The sequence below is a fragment of the Dryobates pubescens genome, chromosome 10, assembly GCF_014839835.1.
Source record: "Dryobates pubescens isolate bDryPub1 chromosome 10, bDryPub1.pri, whole genome shotgun sequence".
NCBI classification, from domain to species: domain Eukaryota; kingdom Metazoa; phylum Chordata; class Aves; order Piciformes; family Picidae; genus Dryobates; species Dryobates pubescens.
Genome location: NC_071621.1, coordinates 15,387,494 through 15,407,866, shown reverse-complemented (window position 1 = coordinate 15,407,866; position 20,373 = coordinate 15,387,494). Strand labels below are relative to the sequence as shown.

Genomic DNA, 20,373 nt, shown 5'->3' with positions numbered 1-20,373 from the left:
CACCTCTGCAGAGGTGAAACACTGTTGTGGGCATCCTTGTTTGCCCTCATCAGCCCTGATCCATGCCATGTGAGCTCTTCATTGTGTGTTTGGGTGGCAGCAGTGTCATTCAACCCTTGCTGTCCAACCCATGGCATCCAACTCATGTTGTCCAACCCTTCTCAAAGGGCTTTAGACTGGAGATGACTTGCACCTCAGTTCACTTTGCTTTTCCATTCCTTTCATGTCCACACCCCTGCCAAGACAGCTTGATGGGGATGTGGGCTCAGTTGCTGCTTGAGGTGGTGTCACATTTTGAGATGGGACTTGTGTTTCCTCTCCCCATCAACCCTTCCTGACAGGCTGCTGGCCTTGCATTGCCTTTGGGCTGTCTCTGGTTTGGAGGCTACTCGCTTCATTTTCTGGTGGTTGCTGCTGTCTCTGAAAGCAAACCTTGAGCATTACCCTGGGGAGAAAGGGAAGCACCTTGCAGCCTTATCCTGAGGAAACCTGAGCTGCTCGGGGTGGGGAACTGGAGATGCTGAAAGCAACCCAAGGAGGTGGAGCAAGTCTGGATGGAGAGCTGCAGATCTTGGAGGCTGCTGCTCCCTGCTGCCGGCTTAGGGCATCGTGCCTCTGTTTCACAAGACTTTTCCAGGCCGACCTTGCATGACCTAGCACTGAGCTGTGCAGGAGGGTGTGATGGGGGTGTAACCTCTGCCTTTGCCTGGACAAGCCAGGCTTTGAGTGGGAGCTTTTTTTAGGCAGATAAGGTGGCTCTGTGTTGCCTTTGTTGAACAAACACGCGAATGAGCTGGGGCTGGTGGTGTGCTCTGAGCCAGAGGAATTCAGAAGAGAGATACCAGAGCTATGTGAAGGTTGTTGCTGGCATTTGGTCTGATTATTTGATGCCAAAACTTTGCTGACCTGAGCATGTGAGGTGACCAGCTTGTAGGAAAACAAATGATTCCTACAGAACCATGGAAGGGTAGGGGTTGGAAGGCACCTCTGCAGATCATCCACTCCAACCCCCCTGCTAAAGCAGGGGCACCCACAGCAGGCTGCACAAGCTGGCAATGTCCAGGAGGGTTTGGAATCTCTCCAGAGAAGGAGTCTCCACAAACTCTCTGGGCAGCTTGTTCCAGTGCTCCATCAACCTCACAGCAAAGGAGTTTCTCCTTGTTCATATTCAGGTGGAACCTACTGGGTTCTAATTGGTGCCCATTCTCCTGTCACTGGGCACCACTCTAAAGAGTGGCCCCATCCTCTTGCACCACAGTATCACAGGATCACCAAGGTGGGAAGAGACCTCAAAGATCATCGAGTCCAACCTGTCACCACAGACCTCAGGACTAGACCATGGCACCAAGTGCCACATCCAATCCCCTCTTGAACACCTCCAGGGACGGTGACTCCACCACCTCCCTGGGCAGCACATTCCAATGACAAATGACTCTCTCAGTGAAGAACTTTTTCCTCACCTCCAGCCTAAACTTCCCCTGGCACAGCTTGAGACTCTGTCCCCTTGTTCTGGTGCTGGTTGCTAGAGAGAAGAGACCAACTCCCTCCTGGCTACAATCCCCTTTCAGGTAGTTGTAGAGGGCAATGAGGTCTCCCCTGAGCCTCCTCTTCTCCAGGCTAAACAACTCCAGCTGCCTCAGCCTCTCCTCACAGGGCTGTGCTCAAGGCCTCTCCCCAGCCTCGTTGCCCTTCTCTGGACACGTTCAAGTGTCTCAATGTCCTTCCTAAACTGAGGGGCCCAGAACTGGACACAGGACTCAAGGTGTGGCCTAACCAATGCAGAGTACAGGGGCACAATGACCTCCCTGCTCCTGCTGGCCACACTATTCCTAATACAGGCCAGGATGCCATTGGCCTTCTTGGCCACCTGGGCACACTGCTGGCTCATGTTTAGGCAGGTGTCAATCAGCACCCCCAGGTCCCTCTCTGTTTGGCAGCTCTCCAGCCACTCTGACCCCAGCCTGTAGCTCTGCATGGGGTTGCTGTGGCCAAAGTGCAGCACCTGGCACTTGGACTTGTTGAATGCCATCCCGTTGGACGCTGCCCATCTGTCCAGTCAAGGTCCCTCTGCAGAGCCTTTCTGCCCTTTAACTGACCAACATCTGCTCCCAAGGCCCACCAGGCCCTTTTGCTCTTGTTGAGCACTGATCAGATTCCCTCTGGGGCTGCTCTTCTCCAGGCTCAGCAGGCCCAGGGCTCTCAGTCTTTGCTCCTCACAGAGATGCTCCAGGCCCCTCAGCATCTTTGCAGCCCCTGCTGGACTCTCTCCAGTAGTTTCCTTTCCATGTAGAGCCCACAGCTGGCCACAATACTCCAAATGTTGCCTCAGTAGGGCAGAGTAGGGAGAGGGGAACTTCACAGTATCTACCAAGGTTGGAAGAGACCTCAAAGATCCCTCAACCTGCTGGCCACACTCTTCCTAATGCACCCCAGGACACTGTTGCCCTTCTTGGCCATGAAGGCAGATTGCTGGCTTGTGGTGAACATATTATCCACCACCAGACCCAGGTCTTTCTCTGTGGACCTGCTTAACAGCAAGTCAACCACTTGCCTGTACCGGTGCAGGGAATTATTCATCCTCTGGTTCAGGACTCTACACTTGACTTTGCTGAACTTCATGAAGTTCCTCTCTGCCCAACTCTCCACCCTGCCTAGGTTTTCTTAGGGGCATCTTAAACTCTTGAGCTGTTTTTTTGTATTTGTTGTGTAATTAGGAGTGTGGGCAGCAGGGCAAGAGAGGGGATTCTGCCCCTTGGCTCTGCTCAGACCCCACCTCCAATCCTGCCTCCAGTTCTGCTGTCCCCAGCACAAGGAGGACACAGAGCTGCTGGAGGGAGCCCAGAGGAGGCCACAAAGATGATCCAAGGGCTGCAGCAGCTCTGCTCTGAGGCCAGGCTGAGGGAGCTGGGGGTGTTCAGCCTGGAGAAGAGAAGGCTCCAGGGGGACCTCAGAGCTGCCTTGCAATAGCTGAAGGGATCCTGCAGGAAGGCTGCAGAGGGACTTTTGCTAAGGGTGTCTAGAGCCAGGCCAAGGGGGAATGGTTTGAAGCTGAGGCACAGCAGGGTCAGAGTGGAGCTGAGGAAGAAGTTCTTCAGTGTGAGGGTGGTGAGAGTCTGGCACAGGCTGCCCAGGGAGGCTGTGGCTGCCTCCTGCCTGGGGGTGTTGAAGGCCAGGCTGGAAGAGGCCTTGAGCAGCTGAGTCTGGCTGAGAGGTGTCCCTGGGCATGGTGTGGAGGTTGGAGTAGATGATCTCTGAGGTCCCTTCCAACCTGAGCCATTGTATGATGTTTCTTCCATGGAGCATTTCCACCTTTGTTGCTTATTCCTCTTCCCAGCCCCTGAGTTATTTAGCACCAGGGGCGGTGACACTCCTTGCATTGATGGAAACTTACTGAACCTGCTGGTGGCAGAGAGGAGAATAAAAACAGGATGTCCCAGGTGCTCTAAACCTGAAAGCAAAACAGCTAGAAAGCAAATAATTCATAAAAATAGCTTTATTTTGATGTGCTCCTCTTGCAGTGCAGAACAGCTGCCAGATTTGTCTTTCCACAGTTCTCTCTCTCTCTCTCTTTATGTCTTTATTTTTGCCTGGTCTGCCCATTGTTGATTTAGGGATATTTTGGGGGCTACTTGCATGGTAGTGGTTTTGTAGGGAAGCAAAAGTGTTTTTCTTCACACTGCATTGTTTTTGAACAAAGCCAAATTCCATTCCCATCTGCTCTGTACACCAGAAAGGAATTGGAAATAAAATCTAAGTCCCTATCAGCCTTTGGGATACAACTTAGAGGCTTAAGGGGGGTGGGGGTGGGGTTAAATGGTATTTTCTTTTTTCTTCTTATTGTTTAAGTCCTTAAATTGCTGATAAAAGTACAGCAATCATAGAACCAGCCAGGCTGGAAAAGACCTCAGAGATCATCCAGAGAAGGGCCACGAGGATGAGCAGAGGGCTGGAGCACCTCTCCTATGAGGACAGACTGAAGGAGTTGGGGCTGTTCAGGCTGGAGAAGGCTCCCAGGAGACCTAATTGTGGCCTTCCAGTATCTGCAGGGGGCCTACAAGAAGGCTGGGGAGGGACTTCTCAGGATCTCAGGTAGTGATAGGACTAGGGGGAATGGAATGGAGCTGGAGGTGGGGAGATTCAGGCTGGAGGTGAGGAGGAAGTTCTTCACCATGAGAGTGGTGAAGGCCTGGAATGGGTTCCCCAGGGATGTGGTTGGGGCCTTGTCCCTGGAGGGGTTTAAGCCCAGGCTGGATGAGGCTCTGGCCAGGCTGCTCTAGTGTGGGGTGTCCCTGCCCATGGCAGGGGGGTTGGAACTAGATGATCCTTGTGGTCCCTTCCAACCCTGACTGATACTATGATACTAAGTCCAACCTATTACCTAATACCTAACACCTCCTGACAACTAAACCATGGCTCCCAGTGCCACATCCAATCTTCTTGAACACCTCCAGGGATGGTGACTCCACCACCTCCCTGGGCAGCACATTCCAATGGCCAGCTCCCTCAGCCTCTCCTCCCAGGGCTGTGCTCAAGGCCTCTCCCCAGCCTCGTTGCCCTTCTCTGGATACATTCAAGAGTCTCAATGTCCTTCTTAAATTGAGGAGCTCAGAACTAGACACAGTACTCAAGGTGTGGCCTAACCAGTGCTGAGTACAGAGGCACAATGACTTCCCTTCTGCTGATTTCAGATCTAGGCCAGGATGCCATTGGCCTTGGCCCCCTGAGCACTCTGCTGGCTCATGTTCAGCTGACTATCAACCAGCACCCCCAGGTCCCTCTCTGCTTGGCTGCTCTCCAGCCACTCTGACCCCAGCCTGTAGCACTGCATGGGGTTGCTGTGGCCAATGTGTTGAACTCATCCCTTCAATGTGTTCAATCTCATGCCCTTGGACTCTGCCCATCTGTCCAGTCAGTCAAGGTCCCTCTGCAGAGCTCTCCTACCCTCTAACAGATCAACTCCTGCCCCCAGCTTGGTGTCGTCTGCAAACTTACTGATGATGGACTCAATGCCTTCATCCAGATCACCAATAAAGATATTGAACAGGCTGGGGCCCAGCACTGATCCCTGGGGCACACCACTAGTGCCTGGCCGCCAGATGGCTGTGGCACCATTCACCACCACTCTCTGGGCTCAGCCTCCAGCCAGTTCCTAACCCAGGACAGAGTGCTGCTGTCCAATGGTTCTTCACTATAAGGGTGGTGAGATACTAGAACAGGCTGCCCAGGAAGGCTGTGGCTGCCTCCTCCCTGGGGGTGTTCAAGGCTAGGTTGGATGAGGCCTTGAGCAGCTGAGTCCAGTCCCTGGGCATGGTGGGGAGGTTGGAGCAGATGATCTCTGAGGTCCCTTCCAACCTGAGCCATTCTAGGATTTGTCATCAGAAAAATCAAAGTTGTTTCTAGACTGAGTAATAGAATCTTAGATTTGGTTTATAGTGGAAAAGACCTTTAAGATCCTCAAGTCCAACCATTAACCCAAGGCTATCAAGTCACCACTGAACGATGTCCCTCAGCACCACATCTACACCTTAAGACCTCCAGGGATGGTGACTCAACTACTGCCCTGAGCAGCCTGTCCCAGGGCTTGCCAACCCTTTCAGAGAAGAAATTTTTCCTAATATCCAACCCTCCCTTGGTGCAATTTGAGGCCATTTCCTCTTGTCCTTTGACTTGTGCCTTGGGAGAAGAGACCAAACCCCCACCTCATGCAAACCTCCATTCAGGTAGTTGTAGAGAGTGAGGAGGTCTGCCCTCAGCCTCCTTTTCTCCAGGCTGAACAACCCCAGTTCCCTCAGCTGCTCCTCACAAGGCTTGTGCCCTAGACCCTTCACCAGCTGCACTGCCTTTCTTTGGCCTCTAGCACCTCAATGTCCTTCTTATAGCAAGGGGCTCAAAACCAGACCCAGTATTTGAGGTGCAGCCTCACTGGGTGACTCCAGTGAATGAGTAGGTGTGGAAATGAAATTGTGCTGTCATCTCTTTGTCCTCCTCAGTGTGGATAATTTGCTGCTTTATGGGCTTTTTATTTCTATAATGGCATCATTAGGGAAAAATTCTCTCCTCCAAGAGTGGCCAGGCATTGGAACAGGCTGCCCTGGGAGGTGGTGGAGTCACCATCCCCAGAGGTGTTCAACAGATGTGTAGACCTGGCAATCTGGGGCATGGGTTTGGGTTTGGTGGTTGGACTTGATGATTTTAGAGGTCTTTTCTAACCTTAAAGATTCTCTGATCATAGTCACTGTTTGCTTAGGTAGGCAGGAGAATGAAGAACTGCTAAGGTGGTTTAGGTGGCTCTAGATACAGTCTGGGAATAGAGAATTGGCATCACAGCAACCATCACTTTTGGATAAGGTCTCCAGCAAGCCACAGTTTGGGTGAGCAATATTTTATACACACCAGGTTTCAGGCTGGCCAGGTTTCTGGCACTGTAGACCATGCCAACCCTGCATGGAGTTCTAACCTGTGCTGGAGCCAGTGCAGAGGAGGGAAAGGAAGCTGGGGAAGGGCCTGGAGAATAAATCTGATGAAGAGAGAGTGAAGGAGCTGGGGATGGTTAGTTGGGAGAAGAGGAGGCTGAGGGGAGACCTCATTGCTCTCTACAACTACCTGAAAGGAGGTTGGGGAGAGGCTGCTGCTGGTCTCTTCTCACAGTCATTAGTGATAGAACAAGAGGGAATGGCCTCAAGCTGTGCCTGGGTAGGTTTAGACTGGACAGTAGGAAACATTTCTTCATGGCAAGAGTGGTCAGGCACTGGAATGTGCTGGGCAGGGAGGTGGTTGAGTCCCCAAGCCTGGCTGTGTTTCAAGGTGGTTTGGCTGTGGTGCTTGGGGCTATGGCTCAGGGGTGACCCTTGCAGAGTAGGGTTCTGGGTTGGCCTTGGTGATCCTGAGGGTCTTTTCCAACCTGAATGTTTCTGTGGTTCTGTGTGTGAAAGACCATCAGTAGAGGCAAAAGATGACTCAGGTAACCTTCAGACCTGAGTAAGATGCAGTTCTGCTGGTGGAACAGTGGTAACCACATGGAGGGCAGTGATGGTTTCTGTCAAGAGCAGAGGGACTATTGTCTGCACTTGGAATCATAGAATGGCTCTGGTTGGAAAGGGACCTCAGAGATATCTATTGCAGCCTGCCATGGGTAGGGATACCTCTTAACTAGACTTGGCTGCTCAAGGCCTCATCCAAGCTGGCCTTGAGCACCCCCAGGCAGGAAGGATCCTCAACTAGATCAGGTTGTCTAGAGCCTTGTCAAGCCTCACCTTCAACATCTCCAGGGATGGGGCCTCAACCACCTCCCTGGGCAACCTGTTCCAGTGTTCCACAACCCTCATGGTAAAGAACTTGTTCCTGGATTGCTGGTTACATGCTGGCCAGGGAGGTAGTTGAGGAGATTCCTGCTAACTGCAGAGAATGTTGGACTAGAAGGCCTTTGGAGGTCCCTTCCATCCCAAGCCATTCCATGATTGTTTTGGCTCCTTAATCCCCAAACCTCCTTCCATAAACATTCCCAGTTATTGCTAACCTCTCACTGCTCCTTTTTCTCTTTATCCCTCCACAGTTGGCACCAGAAAACACTCTGATGTCCTTCCAGAAGGCAGTGGAACAGAAGATCTATGGAGTCCAAGCTGATGTCATACTGAGGTAAGGTGATGTGGTGATTGGTCTGACGCTTTCCTGTGGATGGCCCAAGCTATGCTGGCAGATCTCTCCTCTCTGATGTGTCTGGTTGTTGCTGGTCTTTCCCATTTAGAAAGACTCTTGTGGTGAACATAACTTACAATTCCTTGCTGTCTCCATTTCTAATGCCCAGATGCTGCTAATTGCTCCACTGAGGTGATTAAAGATGTCCAGAGGGAGAACCCTTTCTCATGAAAGCCATCTCCACTTATAGGAAGTCTGTAGCTTATCCTAGAGCTTACTTTAGTGCAGTGAAAAAAGCCTGGTTTCTAGCCTGGCTTGGAGTCAGCCTGTCTTGGGAAGAGGCAGCATTTCCTCCCAGTGTGGGGAGTAGAAGGTCATTGTGGGAGGATGAAGTGTGGGTTGGGATGCAGGTGGCACAATTCTGCTTCTTTCCCATTCCTTAACTGTTGTGAAAGGACATCTCCTGCCTGGCCACGTTCACGTGCTTGAATCAGTTCCTTCCATCAGCAGTGGCCAAGGAGAAAGGTGGACTTTTAAGAGGAGGAAAGCTGGATGAGATCCAAGAGCTTTCATGTTGTCACCCATCAGCTATCCAAGAGGAGCACTCCAAGCATCCATAGCTTTAACAATGCCCTTGATACGAGGATGAGCAGAGGGCTGGAGCTGCTCTCCTATGAGGACAGACTGAGAGAGTTGGGGTTGTGCAGTCTGAAGAAGAGCAGGCTCTGAAGAGGCCTAATTGTGGCCTTCCAGTATCTGAAGGGGGCTACAGGAAAGCTGGGGAGGGACTGCTTAGGGTGTCAGGGAGGGATAGGACTGGGGGGAATGGAACAAAACTAGAAATGGGTAGATTGAGATTGGATGTTAGGAAGAAGTTCTTCTTCATGAGGGTGGTGAGACACTGGCACAGGTTGCCCAGGGAGGTGGTGGAAGCCTCATCCCTGGAGTTTTTTAAGGCCAGGCTGGATGTGGCTGTGAGCAACCTGCTCTGGTGTGAGGTGTCCCTGCCCATGGCAGGGGGGTTGGAACTGGATGATCCTTGAGGTGCCTTCTAACCCTAAAAATTCTATGATTCTATGATGGCCCAGATGTCTGAACCCCTCTCATGTCTTTATGAAAGGAGGACTCCAGTCACCTTCAGACCCAAAAGTGACCTTTACCACAGCTGCTACTAACTTTGGGAAGAGTTTGCAGCACAGCATCCATTACTGTCTTTATCCTTTTGAAAGATGCTCTTTGTGCATGTGGCTGGATGGGCTCATTTCACCTGGAACAGGTTGCCCAGGGAGGTGGCTGGGGCCCCATCCCTGGAGATATTCAAGGTGAGGCTCATTAGGGCTCTGGGCAGTCTGAGCTAGCTGAGGATGTCCCTGCTGAGTGCAGAGGGGATGGACTGGATGAGCTTTGGAGGTCCCTTCCAATCCAGACCATTCTATGGTTCTATGATTCTATCCCTGCATGGTCCTCTCTGACATAGCTCCTTCCACATCTCATCTTCTAAAGCTCTTCTTACTGTCTCAGAACTATTTTTTCAACCTGTGCCAGCTAATCACAGAATCATAGAATAACTTAGGTTCAAAGAGACCTCAGAGATTATCTCCTCCAACCTTCCCAGCATGGGCAGGAATGCCTCTCAACTAGACTTGGCTGCTCAAGGTTTCATCCAGCCTGGCCTTGAACACCCCCAGGGAGGAGATTATCCCCATGCTGTTTAGTCTTGGGTAGTGTTGAGTGACTCCCTGAAGGGAAGCATTAGATAGTGGACAACAAATGACATCAAGCTGAGTGGTGCAGCTGACATGCCTGAGGGACAGGAAGTCACACAGAGGGACCTGGGCAAGAGGAAGAAGGGAGCCCAGGTGAACCTCATGAGTTTCAACAAGGCCAAGTGCAAGGTAGCACCCTGTCCTGAGTGGACAGGAAGTCATCCAGAAGGACCTAAGAAACTGAAGAAGTGGACCCACACAAAGCTCAGGAGGGTCATCAAGACCAAGTGCAAGGTCCTGTGTTGAGGCTGAGGCAACCCTCAATATCAACCCAGGCTGGGAGATGAAGAGCTGGAGAGCAGCCCTGTGGAGAAGGACTTGGGGGTGCTGGTGGGGGGTGAAAAGCTGGAGATGAGCCAGCACTGAGCACTGCCAGCCCAGAGCCAGCCCTGTGCTGGGCTGATCCCCAGCAGTGTGGGCAGCAGGGGCAGGGAGGGGATTCTGCCCCTCTGCTGTGCTCTGCTCAGACCCCACCTGCAGTGCTGGGGCAGCTCTGGAGGCCTCAGCACATCACAGGCAGGGACCTGTTGGAGCAGGGCCAGAGGAGACCACAGCCATGCTGGGAGGGCTGGAAGCCCTCTGCTGTGAGGCCAGGCTGAGAGTTGGGGTTGTGCAGCCTGGAGAAGAGAAGGCTCCAGGGAGACCTTCTGGTTGCCTTGCAGGACTTGAAGGGGCTGATAAGAAAGCTGGGGACAGACTTCTGAGCATGGCCTGATAGGACAGGAGAAGGGGTCATGGTTTAAAACTAGAAGAGGGAGATTCAGACTAGAGAGAAGGAAGAAACGTTTTCCACTGAGGGTGGTGAAGCCCTGCCCAGATTGCCCAGGACATGGTAAATGCCCCATCCCTGGAAACCTTCCAGATCTGCTTGGACTGAGCTTTGAGCAAACTGATGTAGTTGCAGATGTCCCTTAGGTGACCTTTGAAGATCCCTTCCAGCCCAACCCATTCTATGACTCTATGCATGTTAAGGGCCCCATGGGATTTCCACACTGCTCTTGAGGCTCAGCAGTGCCTGATGATGTCCTGCTGTGGGGCATTAAGACATGAGTTCCTATCTCCTTTAAACACTCTACACTCTTGACTCTGCCCTTGTTTAGCATCTTTTCTTTCTTTCTGTTTTTGAACTGTATTTATTAGCAGCCCTTCTGACTGCTGCAGCCTGGTGTGCTGCTGAGCCTGGTGCTGCTGTGTCAGCAGCTTGCTGTGGGTTGGAGAAGGCTTTGACACAGTGCACACTAGAAATAGCAAATAGAGATGCCAGTGACCTTCCTGATGAGGGACAGGCAGTGGTAAAGCTGAGGCAGTGTTTGCTCCATCATCTAAAACTGGTTTGTCTTTTTTCTCCAGCAAGTCATAGGACAATAGGATGTTAGGGGTTGGAAGGGACCTCTGGAGATCATCAAGTCCAAGCCCTTCCCTTCCCTTCCCTTCCCTTCCCTTCCCTTCCCTTCCCTTCCCTTCCCTTCCCTTCCCTTCCCTTCCCTTCCCTTCCCTTCCCTTCCCTTCCCTTCCCTTCCCTTCCCTTCCCTTCCCTTCCCTTCCCTTCCCTTCCCTTCCCTTCCCTTCCCTTCCCTTCCCTTCCCTTCCCTTCCCTTCCCTTCCCTTCCCTTCCCTTCCCAAACCTTCCCTTCCCTTCCCAAACCTTCCCAAACCTTCCCTTCCCTTCCCAAACCTTCCCAAACCTTCCCTTCCCTTCCCAAACCTTCCCAAACCTTCCCTTCCCTTCCCAAACCTTCCCTTCCCTTCCCTTCCCTTCCCTTCCCTTCCCTTCCCTTCCCAAACCTTCCCTTCCCTTCCCAAACCTTCCCTTCCCTTCCCAAACCTTCCCTTCCCTTCCCTTCCCAAACCTTCCCTTCCCTTCCCAAACCTTCCCAAACCTTCCCTTCCCTTCCCTTCCCTTCCCTTCCCAAACCTTCCCTTCCCAAACCTTCCCAAACCTTCCCTTCCCAAACCTTCCCAAACCTTCCCTTCCCTTCCCAAACCTTCCCTTCCCAAACCTTCCCTTCCCTTCCCTTCCCTTCCCTTCCCAAACCTTCCCTTCCCAAACCTTCCCTTCCCAAACCTTCCCTTCCCAAACCTTCCCTTCCCTTCCCTTCCCAAACCTTCCCTTCCCTTCCCTTCCCAAACCTTCCCTTCCCAAACCTTCCCTTCCCAAACCTTCCCTTCCCAAACCTTCCCTTCCCTTCCCTTCCCTTCCCTTCCCTTCCCTTCCCTTCCCTTCCCTTCCCTTCCCTTCCCTTCCCTTCCCAAACCTTCCCTTCCCTTCCCAAACCTTCCCTTCCCTTCCCAAACCTTCCCTTCCCAAACCTTCCCTTCCCTTCCCAAACCTTCCCTTCCCTTCCCAAACCTTCCCTTCCCTTCCCAAACCTTCCCTTCCCAAACCTTCCCAAACCTTCCCTTCCCAAACCTTCCCAAACCTTCCCAAACCTTCCCTTCCCTAACCTTCCCTTCCCAAACCTTCCCTTCCCTTCCCAAACCTTCCCTTCCCTTCCCTTCCCTTCCCAAACCTTCCCAAACCTTCCCTTCCCTTCCCAAACCTTCCCTAAAAAAAAAGGTTCCATTTGCATAGGGCAAATCTTTCTTATGAGGGTGCTGGGACCGTGGAGCAGGACACCCAGAGAGGTTGTGGAATTTCCTTCTCTGGAGAGCTTCCAACCCCACCTTGCCATTGTGATCCTGGGCAAGCTGCTGTGGATGCCTTGCTTTAGGCTTTAGCAGGGAGGGTTGGACTGGCTGACCTCCAGAGATCCCTTCCAAACCTCACCATTCTATGATTCTGTGTCTGCAAACACCCAGCAGGTATCTAAGACACCTTTTTTTCCTCTGTGTACATCTCATTCCAAACAGTCTTTAGGATGCTTTACTAGGGGCTTGTCCTGCCTGACTGAACTTGTGGCCTTCTATGACAAAGTGACTATGTCAGAGGATAAGGGACCACCTATGGATGTGATCTATCTGGGCTTCTACAAGGCCTTTGTCCCCAGAACATCCTGCTTGCCAAACAGAGGAGATGTGGATTTGCACTGTGGACTGCTCAGTGCATAAGGAACTGGCTGGATGGTCACATCCAGAGGGTGCTGCTCAATGGCTTGAAGTCCAGATGGAGAGCAGTGCCAAGTGGTGTCCCTCAGGGGTCTGTGCTGGGACCTGTGCTGGTTAATATTTGTATCAATGCTAGAGACAGCAGGATCCAGGCACCATCAGCAGAGTGCAGGTGGCACCAAGCTGAGTGGTGCTGCGGATCCACCAGAGGGACAGGATGGCAGCCAGAGGGGCCTGGACAGGCTGGAGAGGGGAAGCCCAGGTGAACCTCAGGAGGTTCCACAAGAGCAAGTGCAGGGCTCTGCCCCTGGGCTGGAACAATCCTCACTATCAATACAGACTGGGGGAGGAGGGAATGGAAAGCAGCCCTGAGGAAAAGGACTTGGGGGTGCTGGGGGGGGAGAAGCTGGACAGGAGCAGGCAGTGTGAGCTTGCAGCACAGAAGGCCAAGGGCAGCCTGGGCTGCAGCCAAAGCAGCGCTGGCAGCAGAGCCAGAGAGGTGATTCTGCCACTTTGCTCTGCTCTGGGAAGACCTCAGCTGGAGTGCTGTGTGCAGGTCTGGAGCCCTCAGCACAGCAAGGACCTGGAGCTGATGGAGCAGGTCCAGAGGAGGGCCAGGAAAATGCTCAGGGGGTTGGAGCAGCTCTGCCCTGAGGCCAGGCTGAGGGAGCTGGGGGTGTTCAGCCTGGAGAGGAGAACGCTCCAGGGAGACCTTAGAGCAGCCTTCCAGTACCTGAAGGGGGCTACAAGAAGGCTGCAGAGAGACTGTTTGCAGAGGCCTGCAGGGACAAGACAAGAGGCAATGGCTTCAAACTAGAGCAGAGCAGATTTAGATCGGATGTGAGGAACAAGTTCTTTACCGTGAGGGTGGTGGAACACTGGAACAGGTTGCCCAGGGAGGTAGCTGGAGTTCCATCCCTGGAGTTATCCAAGGTGAGGCTGGACAGGGCTCTGGGCAACCTGAGCTAGTTGAGGATGTTTCTGCTGAGTGTAGAGGGGTTTGGACTGGATGCCCCTTGGAGTTCCCTTCCAGCCCAGCCCATTCTATGATTCTATGATCCTGGGGATGTGTTAACCTGATCAAGATCTTCACAATGGTTTTAATGTGCTGTTGTGAGAGGTTGGAGTGGGAACAGGCATTTCTCCAGTACCAGGGATATGCTTGTGCACCTCCAGCTGTGAAGGGCCCTCTGTCTGTCTCTGCAGCTATGATGGAGTGCCATTCCTGATGCATGACAAGACACTCAGGAGAACAACAAACGTGGAGGAGGTGTTTCCAGAGCGGGCCTACGAGCACTCCTCCATGTTCAACTGGACTGACCTGGAAAAACTCAATGCTGGAGAGTGGTTCCTAAAGGTGTGTATGGCCATGAAGAGCCTGCTGAGGAGCCAGGGCCATGGGATGAAAGTTCACACCTCAAGATGCACCAGGGGAGGTGTAGGCTGGATGTGAGGAAGAAATTCTTCCCAGAAAGAGAGATTGGCCATTGGAATGTGCTGTCCAGGGAGGTGGTGGAGTCACCATCCCTGGAGGTGTTTAAAAAGAGCCTGGATGAGGCACTTGGTGCCATGGTTTAGTTGATGAGATGGTGTTGGTTGATAGGTTGGACTGGATGATCTCAAAGATCTTTTCCAACCTGCTTAATTCTGTACCAGATGAAGGTGTGGAATGGTCTGAAGTAAAGCTAGACCAAGAATCCATGAACCACATTTAGTTCTGTCCTCTACTATGTTTAGGCTTGGTCTAAGAGATCTGTTGTCTTTCTGTGCCTCTTCCACCACCTGGAAGTAGGAGCCTTAATGCCAAGTTGACACCACAAGGAACTTCAAGACTCCCGGGGGGGGGGGTACATGGTGATGAGGAGAGTAGAAAAGAGAGGTGGTGAAGGGCCTAAAGCACAAATCTTCTAGGAGCAGCTCAAGGAATTGGGATGGTGTAGCCTGGAGAAAAGAAGGCTGAAGGGAGACCTTCTAGCTCTCTACAACTACTGAAAGGAGGTTGGGGCCAGGTGGGGGTTGGTCTCATATTCCAAGGAACAAGCAGTAGTACAAAGGAAAACAGTCTCAAGTTACTCCAGGTGAGGTTTAAATTGGATATTAGGAACAACTTCATCACCAAAAGGGTGGTCAAGCTCTGTGAAGGCTGCCCAGGGAAGTGGTTGAGTCACCATTCCTGGAGGTATGTAAAAGCTGTGGAGATGTGGTGCTGAGGGACCTGCTTTAGTGGTGACTTGGCAGTGTTGGCTTAATGGTTGGCACTGATGATCTTCTAGGGCTCTTCCAGCCAACAAGATTCTGTGCCACACTTTGCTTTCAGTAAGGATCTGTGACCTCCCCTTGGGTAGGTAAACTGAGGCACAAAGCTTGAGCTTGATGGGATGCTCACCAAGAGTAGTTGTTAGCATCTCCCACTGTTGCCAGGATGGGATGGAGAAGGGTCTTCACCTGTACTGGGGGAGTCTGGGTTTTGTGGCACTAATGTCAGGGTGTCCTTTCCTTTCAGAATGACCCTTTCTGGACAGCAGGGTCTCTCTCAAGGTCTGACTACTTGGAAGCTGCCAACCAGTCGATCTGCAAGCTGGCAGATATGCTGGAGGTGATCAAGGACAACACATCACTCATCCTCAACTTCCAGGACCTGCCAGCAGCTCACCCCTACTACAGCGCATACATCAACATCACCCTGGAAACCATCCTGGCATCAGGAATTCAGCAACAGTCTGTGAGTGCTGAGGGCTTGCTTGATGCTTCCAAAACTCTTTATGGGTTCACCTACATCCTGAAGTGTCTGTGATCCATTTGAGCACTTGATGAGGCACTCAGTGCCATGGTTTAGTTGATTAGAAGGTGTTGGCTGATAGGTTGGATTGATGATCTCAAAAGGTCTTTTCCAACCTGGTTGATTGTGTGATTCATTGAATCATAGAATTGTCAGGGTTGGAAGGGATCTCAAGGATCAGCTAGTTCCAACCCTCCTGCCATGGCCAGGGACACCTCACACTAGAGCAGGTTGCTCACAGCCACCTCCAGCCTGGCCTAACAAACATCCAGGGATGAGACTTCCACCACCTCCCTGGGCAACCTGTGCCAGTCTCTCACCACCCTCATGCTGAAGAACTTCTTCCTGGCATCCAATCTGAATCTACCCATTTCTAGCTTGGATCCATCCCCCCCAGTCCTATCACTCCCTGACACCCTCAAAAAGTCCCTCCCCAGCTTTCCTGTAGCCTCCTTCAGATCCTGGAAGGCCACAAGAAGGTCTCCTCAGAGCCTTCTCTTCTCCAGACTGAACAACCCCAGCTCCCTCAGTCTGTCCTCATAGGAGAGGAGCTTCAGCCCTGCTTATCCTCATGGCCCTTCTCTGGACACCTTCCAGCCCCTCCAGATCCTTCCTGGCACAGAGGCTCCAGAACTGGACACAGTGCTCCAGCTGTAGTCTCAGCAGAGTGGAGCAGAGGGGGAGAATCCCCTCCCTGGCCCTGCTGGCCACACTTCTCTTGCTGCAGCCCAGGCTGTGCTTGGCTCTCTGGGCTGCAAGTGCTCCCTGCTGGCTCCTGCTGAGCTTCTCCTCCCCCAGCACCCCCAAGGCCTTTTCTTCAGGGCTGCTCTTAAGCCATTCCCTGCTCAGCCCATTCAAAATGCCACTTCATGCCAAGAAGTCATGCTGGGCAGGATGGTGCCTCCAGGCTGATAGTCCCACATCCACCACACTCATGGTAGGTGAGTAGGTGGAGGAAAATGATTCCTCCCCTTGCTGAACAGCTGTGTTCATTGTGGGGATGACCAGTACAGGGCAGGTGTTGATGAACTGGAGCAAGTCTTGCAGAGGCCTCCAAACTGGTTAGGAGGCTGAACATAGAATCAATAAGGTTGGAAAAGACCTCAGAGATCATCAAGTCCAACCTGTCACCCAAGACCTCATGACTACTAAACCATATGGGGAGAGGTTGGAGGAATTGAATCTCTTCATCCTGGAAAAGACAAGACTTAGGAAAGGTCTAAGAGCAGCTCTCCAGGAGCTGCAATGAGGTGTTGAGAAGTTAGAGGCAAGGTCTTCACTGGGATGTGTGCCAGGAAGATGAGAGAGGATCATCATAAATTGGAACAGGAGAGGGTTTTGTGGGATATAAGGAAATTGGTTTTCCCTCTAAGGGCAGGCAAGTGTTGAGAGCAACCAGGAAAGACCAAGAGGTCTCCACCCTTGGAGTTTTTCCATGACACAAATGGACAAAGCCCTGTTTCTAATCACAGCTGGCCCTGGCTTGTGCTGGAGTAGACATCTCCTGAGGTCCCTTCCCACCAAGGGAATCAATAAGAACCTGAGACATGAATACAGAATACAGAATGAGAGAAGAGGCTGAGACCTGGAGGCCAATCCTCTCTTTCTGACTCCTTGCCTTTAAATAAAGAGGCTCTAAGTGTCTCCTGGGTGACTTGCATGACAAACGAGGCTGTCTGCAAAGCTTCCTCCTGTTAGCCAGCTTTGTGACCCATCTGTGTCATCCCTGGGCTGTCTCTTGCTCCCTCCACAGGTGATGTGGCTGCCAGACACGGAGAGGCAGCTGGTCAGACAGATTGCCCCGGGTTTCCAGCAGACTTCTGGCCTCAAGCTGGATGCAGAGCGCATGAGGGAGAAGGGCATCGTCAAGCTCAACCTGCGTTACACCAAGCTCACAAATGAGGATGTCAGGTATGGTGAGTGCCCCCTCCCTGGAGGGGTTCAAGGCCAGCTTGCAAGAGGCTTTGAGCAACCTGGGCTAGTGAAAGGTGTCCCATGGGGCAGGGAGGATGGAACTAGATGATCTTTCAGGTCCCATTCACCCTAAACCATGCTGTGGATCTCTGCTCCTCCGTTTGGACTCTGATAACCCATGGTGGGTGCCCACAGCTCTGCGCATCCTTGTGTCCTGTGTGCATGCCTGGCCCAGCAGCATCCTGTGTGGTCACCCCAGGCTGTCTTTTCTGCACAAAGGCATCTTTTCAGAATGGGCTTGCTCCTGAAAGCTTGAGCTGTGCAAGCTTTGTCCTTACCCATGTGCCTGATGGCTGTGCAGCCTTTCAGCAAGACCTGGACACACTGAGAGCTGGGCAGAGAGGAAGCTCATGAGGTTCAGCAAGGAGAAGTGCAGAGTCCTGCACATGGGGAGGAAGAATAAACTGCACAGTACAGGTTAGGAAGTGATCTGCTAAAGAGCAGCCCTGTGGAGAAGGACCTGGGAGTCCTGGTGGATAACAAGTTCTGCAGGGGCCACCAATGTGCCCTGGTGGCCCAGAAGGCCAATGGGATCCTGGAGTGCATTCAGAGGAGTGTCTCCAGCAGATCCAGGGAGGTTCTCCTCCCCATCTACTCTGCCCTGCTGAGACCACACCTGGAATATTGCATCCAGTTCTGGGCTCCCCAGTTGAGGAGGGACAGGGATCTGCTGGAGAAGAGTCCAAGGGAGAGCTACAAGGATGCTGAAGGGACCTGGAGCACTGCCTGGTGAGGAGAGGCTGAGAGACCTGGGGGTGGTTAGTCTGGAGAAGAGAAGACTGAGAGGGGATTGGATAAATGTTAATCAATATCTGAGGGCTGGGGGTGAGGAGGGAGGGGACAGGCTTTGCTCAGCTGTGCCCTGGGATAGGACAAGGGGCAAAGGATATAAACTCCAGCACAGGAGGTTCCACCTCAACATGAGGAGGAACTTCTTCACTGGGAGGGTGACAGAACCCTGGAACAGGCTGCCCAGAGAGGTGGTGGAGTCTCCTTCTCTGGAGACTTTCAAGCCCCATCTGGATGTGCTCCTGTGTGACCTGCACTGGATTCTCTGGTCCTGCTCTGGCAGGGAGTTGATGATTTCCTGAGGTCGCTTCCAACCCCTAACATCCTGGGATCTGTGATACATCACCACCAGGCTGTTCCCAGGAACTGACTCCACAGGCTGAGACTCCCCAGGCTGATTTGGTAGATGAGGATCCTTTTGGAAATAACCAATCTAGGAATCTTCTGATTCCCATTGCATTGTTAGTTCTGGGGGAAAAAATGAGGGCTTCTCACAGCGAGTGCGCTGCCTTTACTCCCAGGACCTGTTTCATCCTCATTAACAGCTGCCCTTTGCTTCTGCTCCTCTGCTCCAGAGCTGCTACCACTGTATTTTGATTAGTCCACAGCCTGGAGGTGCTTTGAGAAGTTTCTCTTTGCAGAGAATTCACTCTTTTCATTCCTATCCTCTCTCAGCTCTTTCAGCTGGCCAGACCTTCCCTTTAATGAGACTGCCACAGCATGAGGTTCCTCTCCTTCTGCTCCAGCCTGTGTTTGAACCATGCAGGCAGTGTGTTGGCTCCTTTCTCAGAAAGGGTGGATTGGCTCTACTCAAGCTTTTGTGATTTTCAAAGCTGAAATGTTTTTCATTCCCCCTAAAAAAAAATCAAATCCTGGAAAATGGAACAGGTTTGCAGATTAAAATAAAAACATCTTCAAATGATTTCCTTTTCTTAGGCTGGAAATGGGGAAGAATCATAGGATCACAGAATTGTCAGGGTTGCAAGGGAGCTCAAGGATCAGCCAGTTCCAAACCCCTCTGCCATGGGCAGGGACACCTCACACTAGAGCAGGTTGCTCAGAGCCACATCCAGCCTGGCCTAAAAAACCTCCAGGCATGAGGCTTCTACCAGGTACCTCCCTGGGCAACCTGTGCCAGTCTCTCACAACCCTCATGGGGAAGAACTTCTCCCTAACAGCCAATCTGAATCTACCCACTTCTAGTTTTGTTCCATTCCTCCCAGTCCCATAACACCCTAAAAAGTCCCTCCCCAGCTTTCCTGTAGCCCCCTGCAGAGACTGGAAGGCCACAAGAAGGTCTCCTTGGAGCCTTTTGTTCTCCAGACTGAACAGCCCCAACTCCCTCAGCCTGTCCTCAGCTGATCCCATAGCTGCTTGAGAGCCTGCTCCTGTTTAAAGTCATCCAGTGGTGTCTTTCCATTGTTCCCAGCAAAGAGTCTGGTTGCTCACCGTTAAAGTCAAGCCTGTGCAGGATAATTCCTGCCTGTTTTTTCCCCCTATTTGCTCTGTCTCATGGAAAGTTTCATATGAAAGGAGGTTGGAGCTAGGTGGTCTCTCACCCTTAGAAGCACATTGAGGAGCTGGACTGTGTCCAGAGAATGACAACAAAAAAGCTGGTGCAGGGTTTGGAGAGCAGAGCTGGTGAGGAGCAGCTGAGGGAACTGGGGCTGTTCATCCTGGAGAAAAGGAGGTTGAGGGAAGACCTTCTGGCTCTCTACAACTCCCTGAAAGGTGGTTGTAGCCAAATGGGTGTTGGTCTCTTCTTCCCAGAAAGAAACAGCTTCTAGTCACACCAGGGGAGGTTCGGGCTGGGCAGTAGAAGAAAATTCTTCAGTGAAAGGATTCTCAACCCCTGGAACAGGGTCCCCAGGGAGGTGGTTGAATCCCTGTCCCTGGAGGTGTTTAAAAGAGGCAGAGATGTGGTGCTGAGGCACAAGGTTTAGCACCAGCCTTGGCAGAGTTAGAGAATGGTTGACTAGATGATCTTAAAGGTAATGAATGACTAAGACCTGATGATCTGGGAAGTCTTCTCCAACCCAAACAACTCTAGATACCAAATGTCCTCTATGCACCAACTCTGTCATCTATCCCAGCTCCTCAGACCTAATCTCTCATCAGTTCCACCTCAGCTGTCTCCAAACTCAGAACCTCCCACCTGAGTGTTTCTTGAACTGCAGAGGCCCTGTCAAACATTGCTACAGCCCTGCAGGAGAAGCCAGAGCAGGCTCAACAAGCCCTGGTTTGACACAGCTTCCTCAGTCTCCTCCAAAATCATCACCTGGATTGCTCCAACCACCTCTGCCCTTGAGAATCCCTTAGCTGTTGGAGCACTTTAATCATGTTGTGAGCTTTGGGATGTCCACATCTCGTCCCTTCCACCTCTAA

General features: G+C 52.1%; 1 protein-coding gene across 2 annotated transcripts in view; it reads left to right on the top strand.

Annotated features, from left to right (window-relative positions):
- GDPD5 (glycerophosphodiester phosphodiesterase domain containing 5) overlaps nt 1-20,373 on the top strand; it is a 272,894-nt gene that overhangs the window by 236,361 nt on the left and 16,160 nt on the right. For both annotated transcript variants that reach the window (XM_054164479.1, XM_054164478.1), the window contains exons 9-12: nt 7,553-7,635; nt 13,653-13,803; nt 14,950-15,168; nt 16,979-17,136. In XM_054164479.1, coding sequence (XP_054020454.1) covers nt 7,553-7,635; nt 13,653-13,803; nt 14,950-15,168; nt 16,979-17,136 — 611 coding nt within the window. The remainder of the gene's footprint in view (nt 1-7,552; nt 7,636-13,652; nt 13,804-14,949; nt 15,169-16,978; nt 17,137-20,373) is intronic.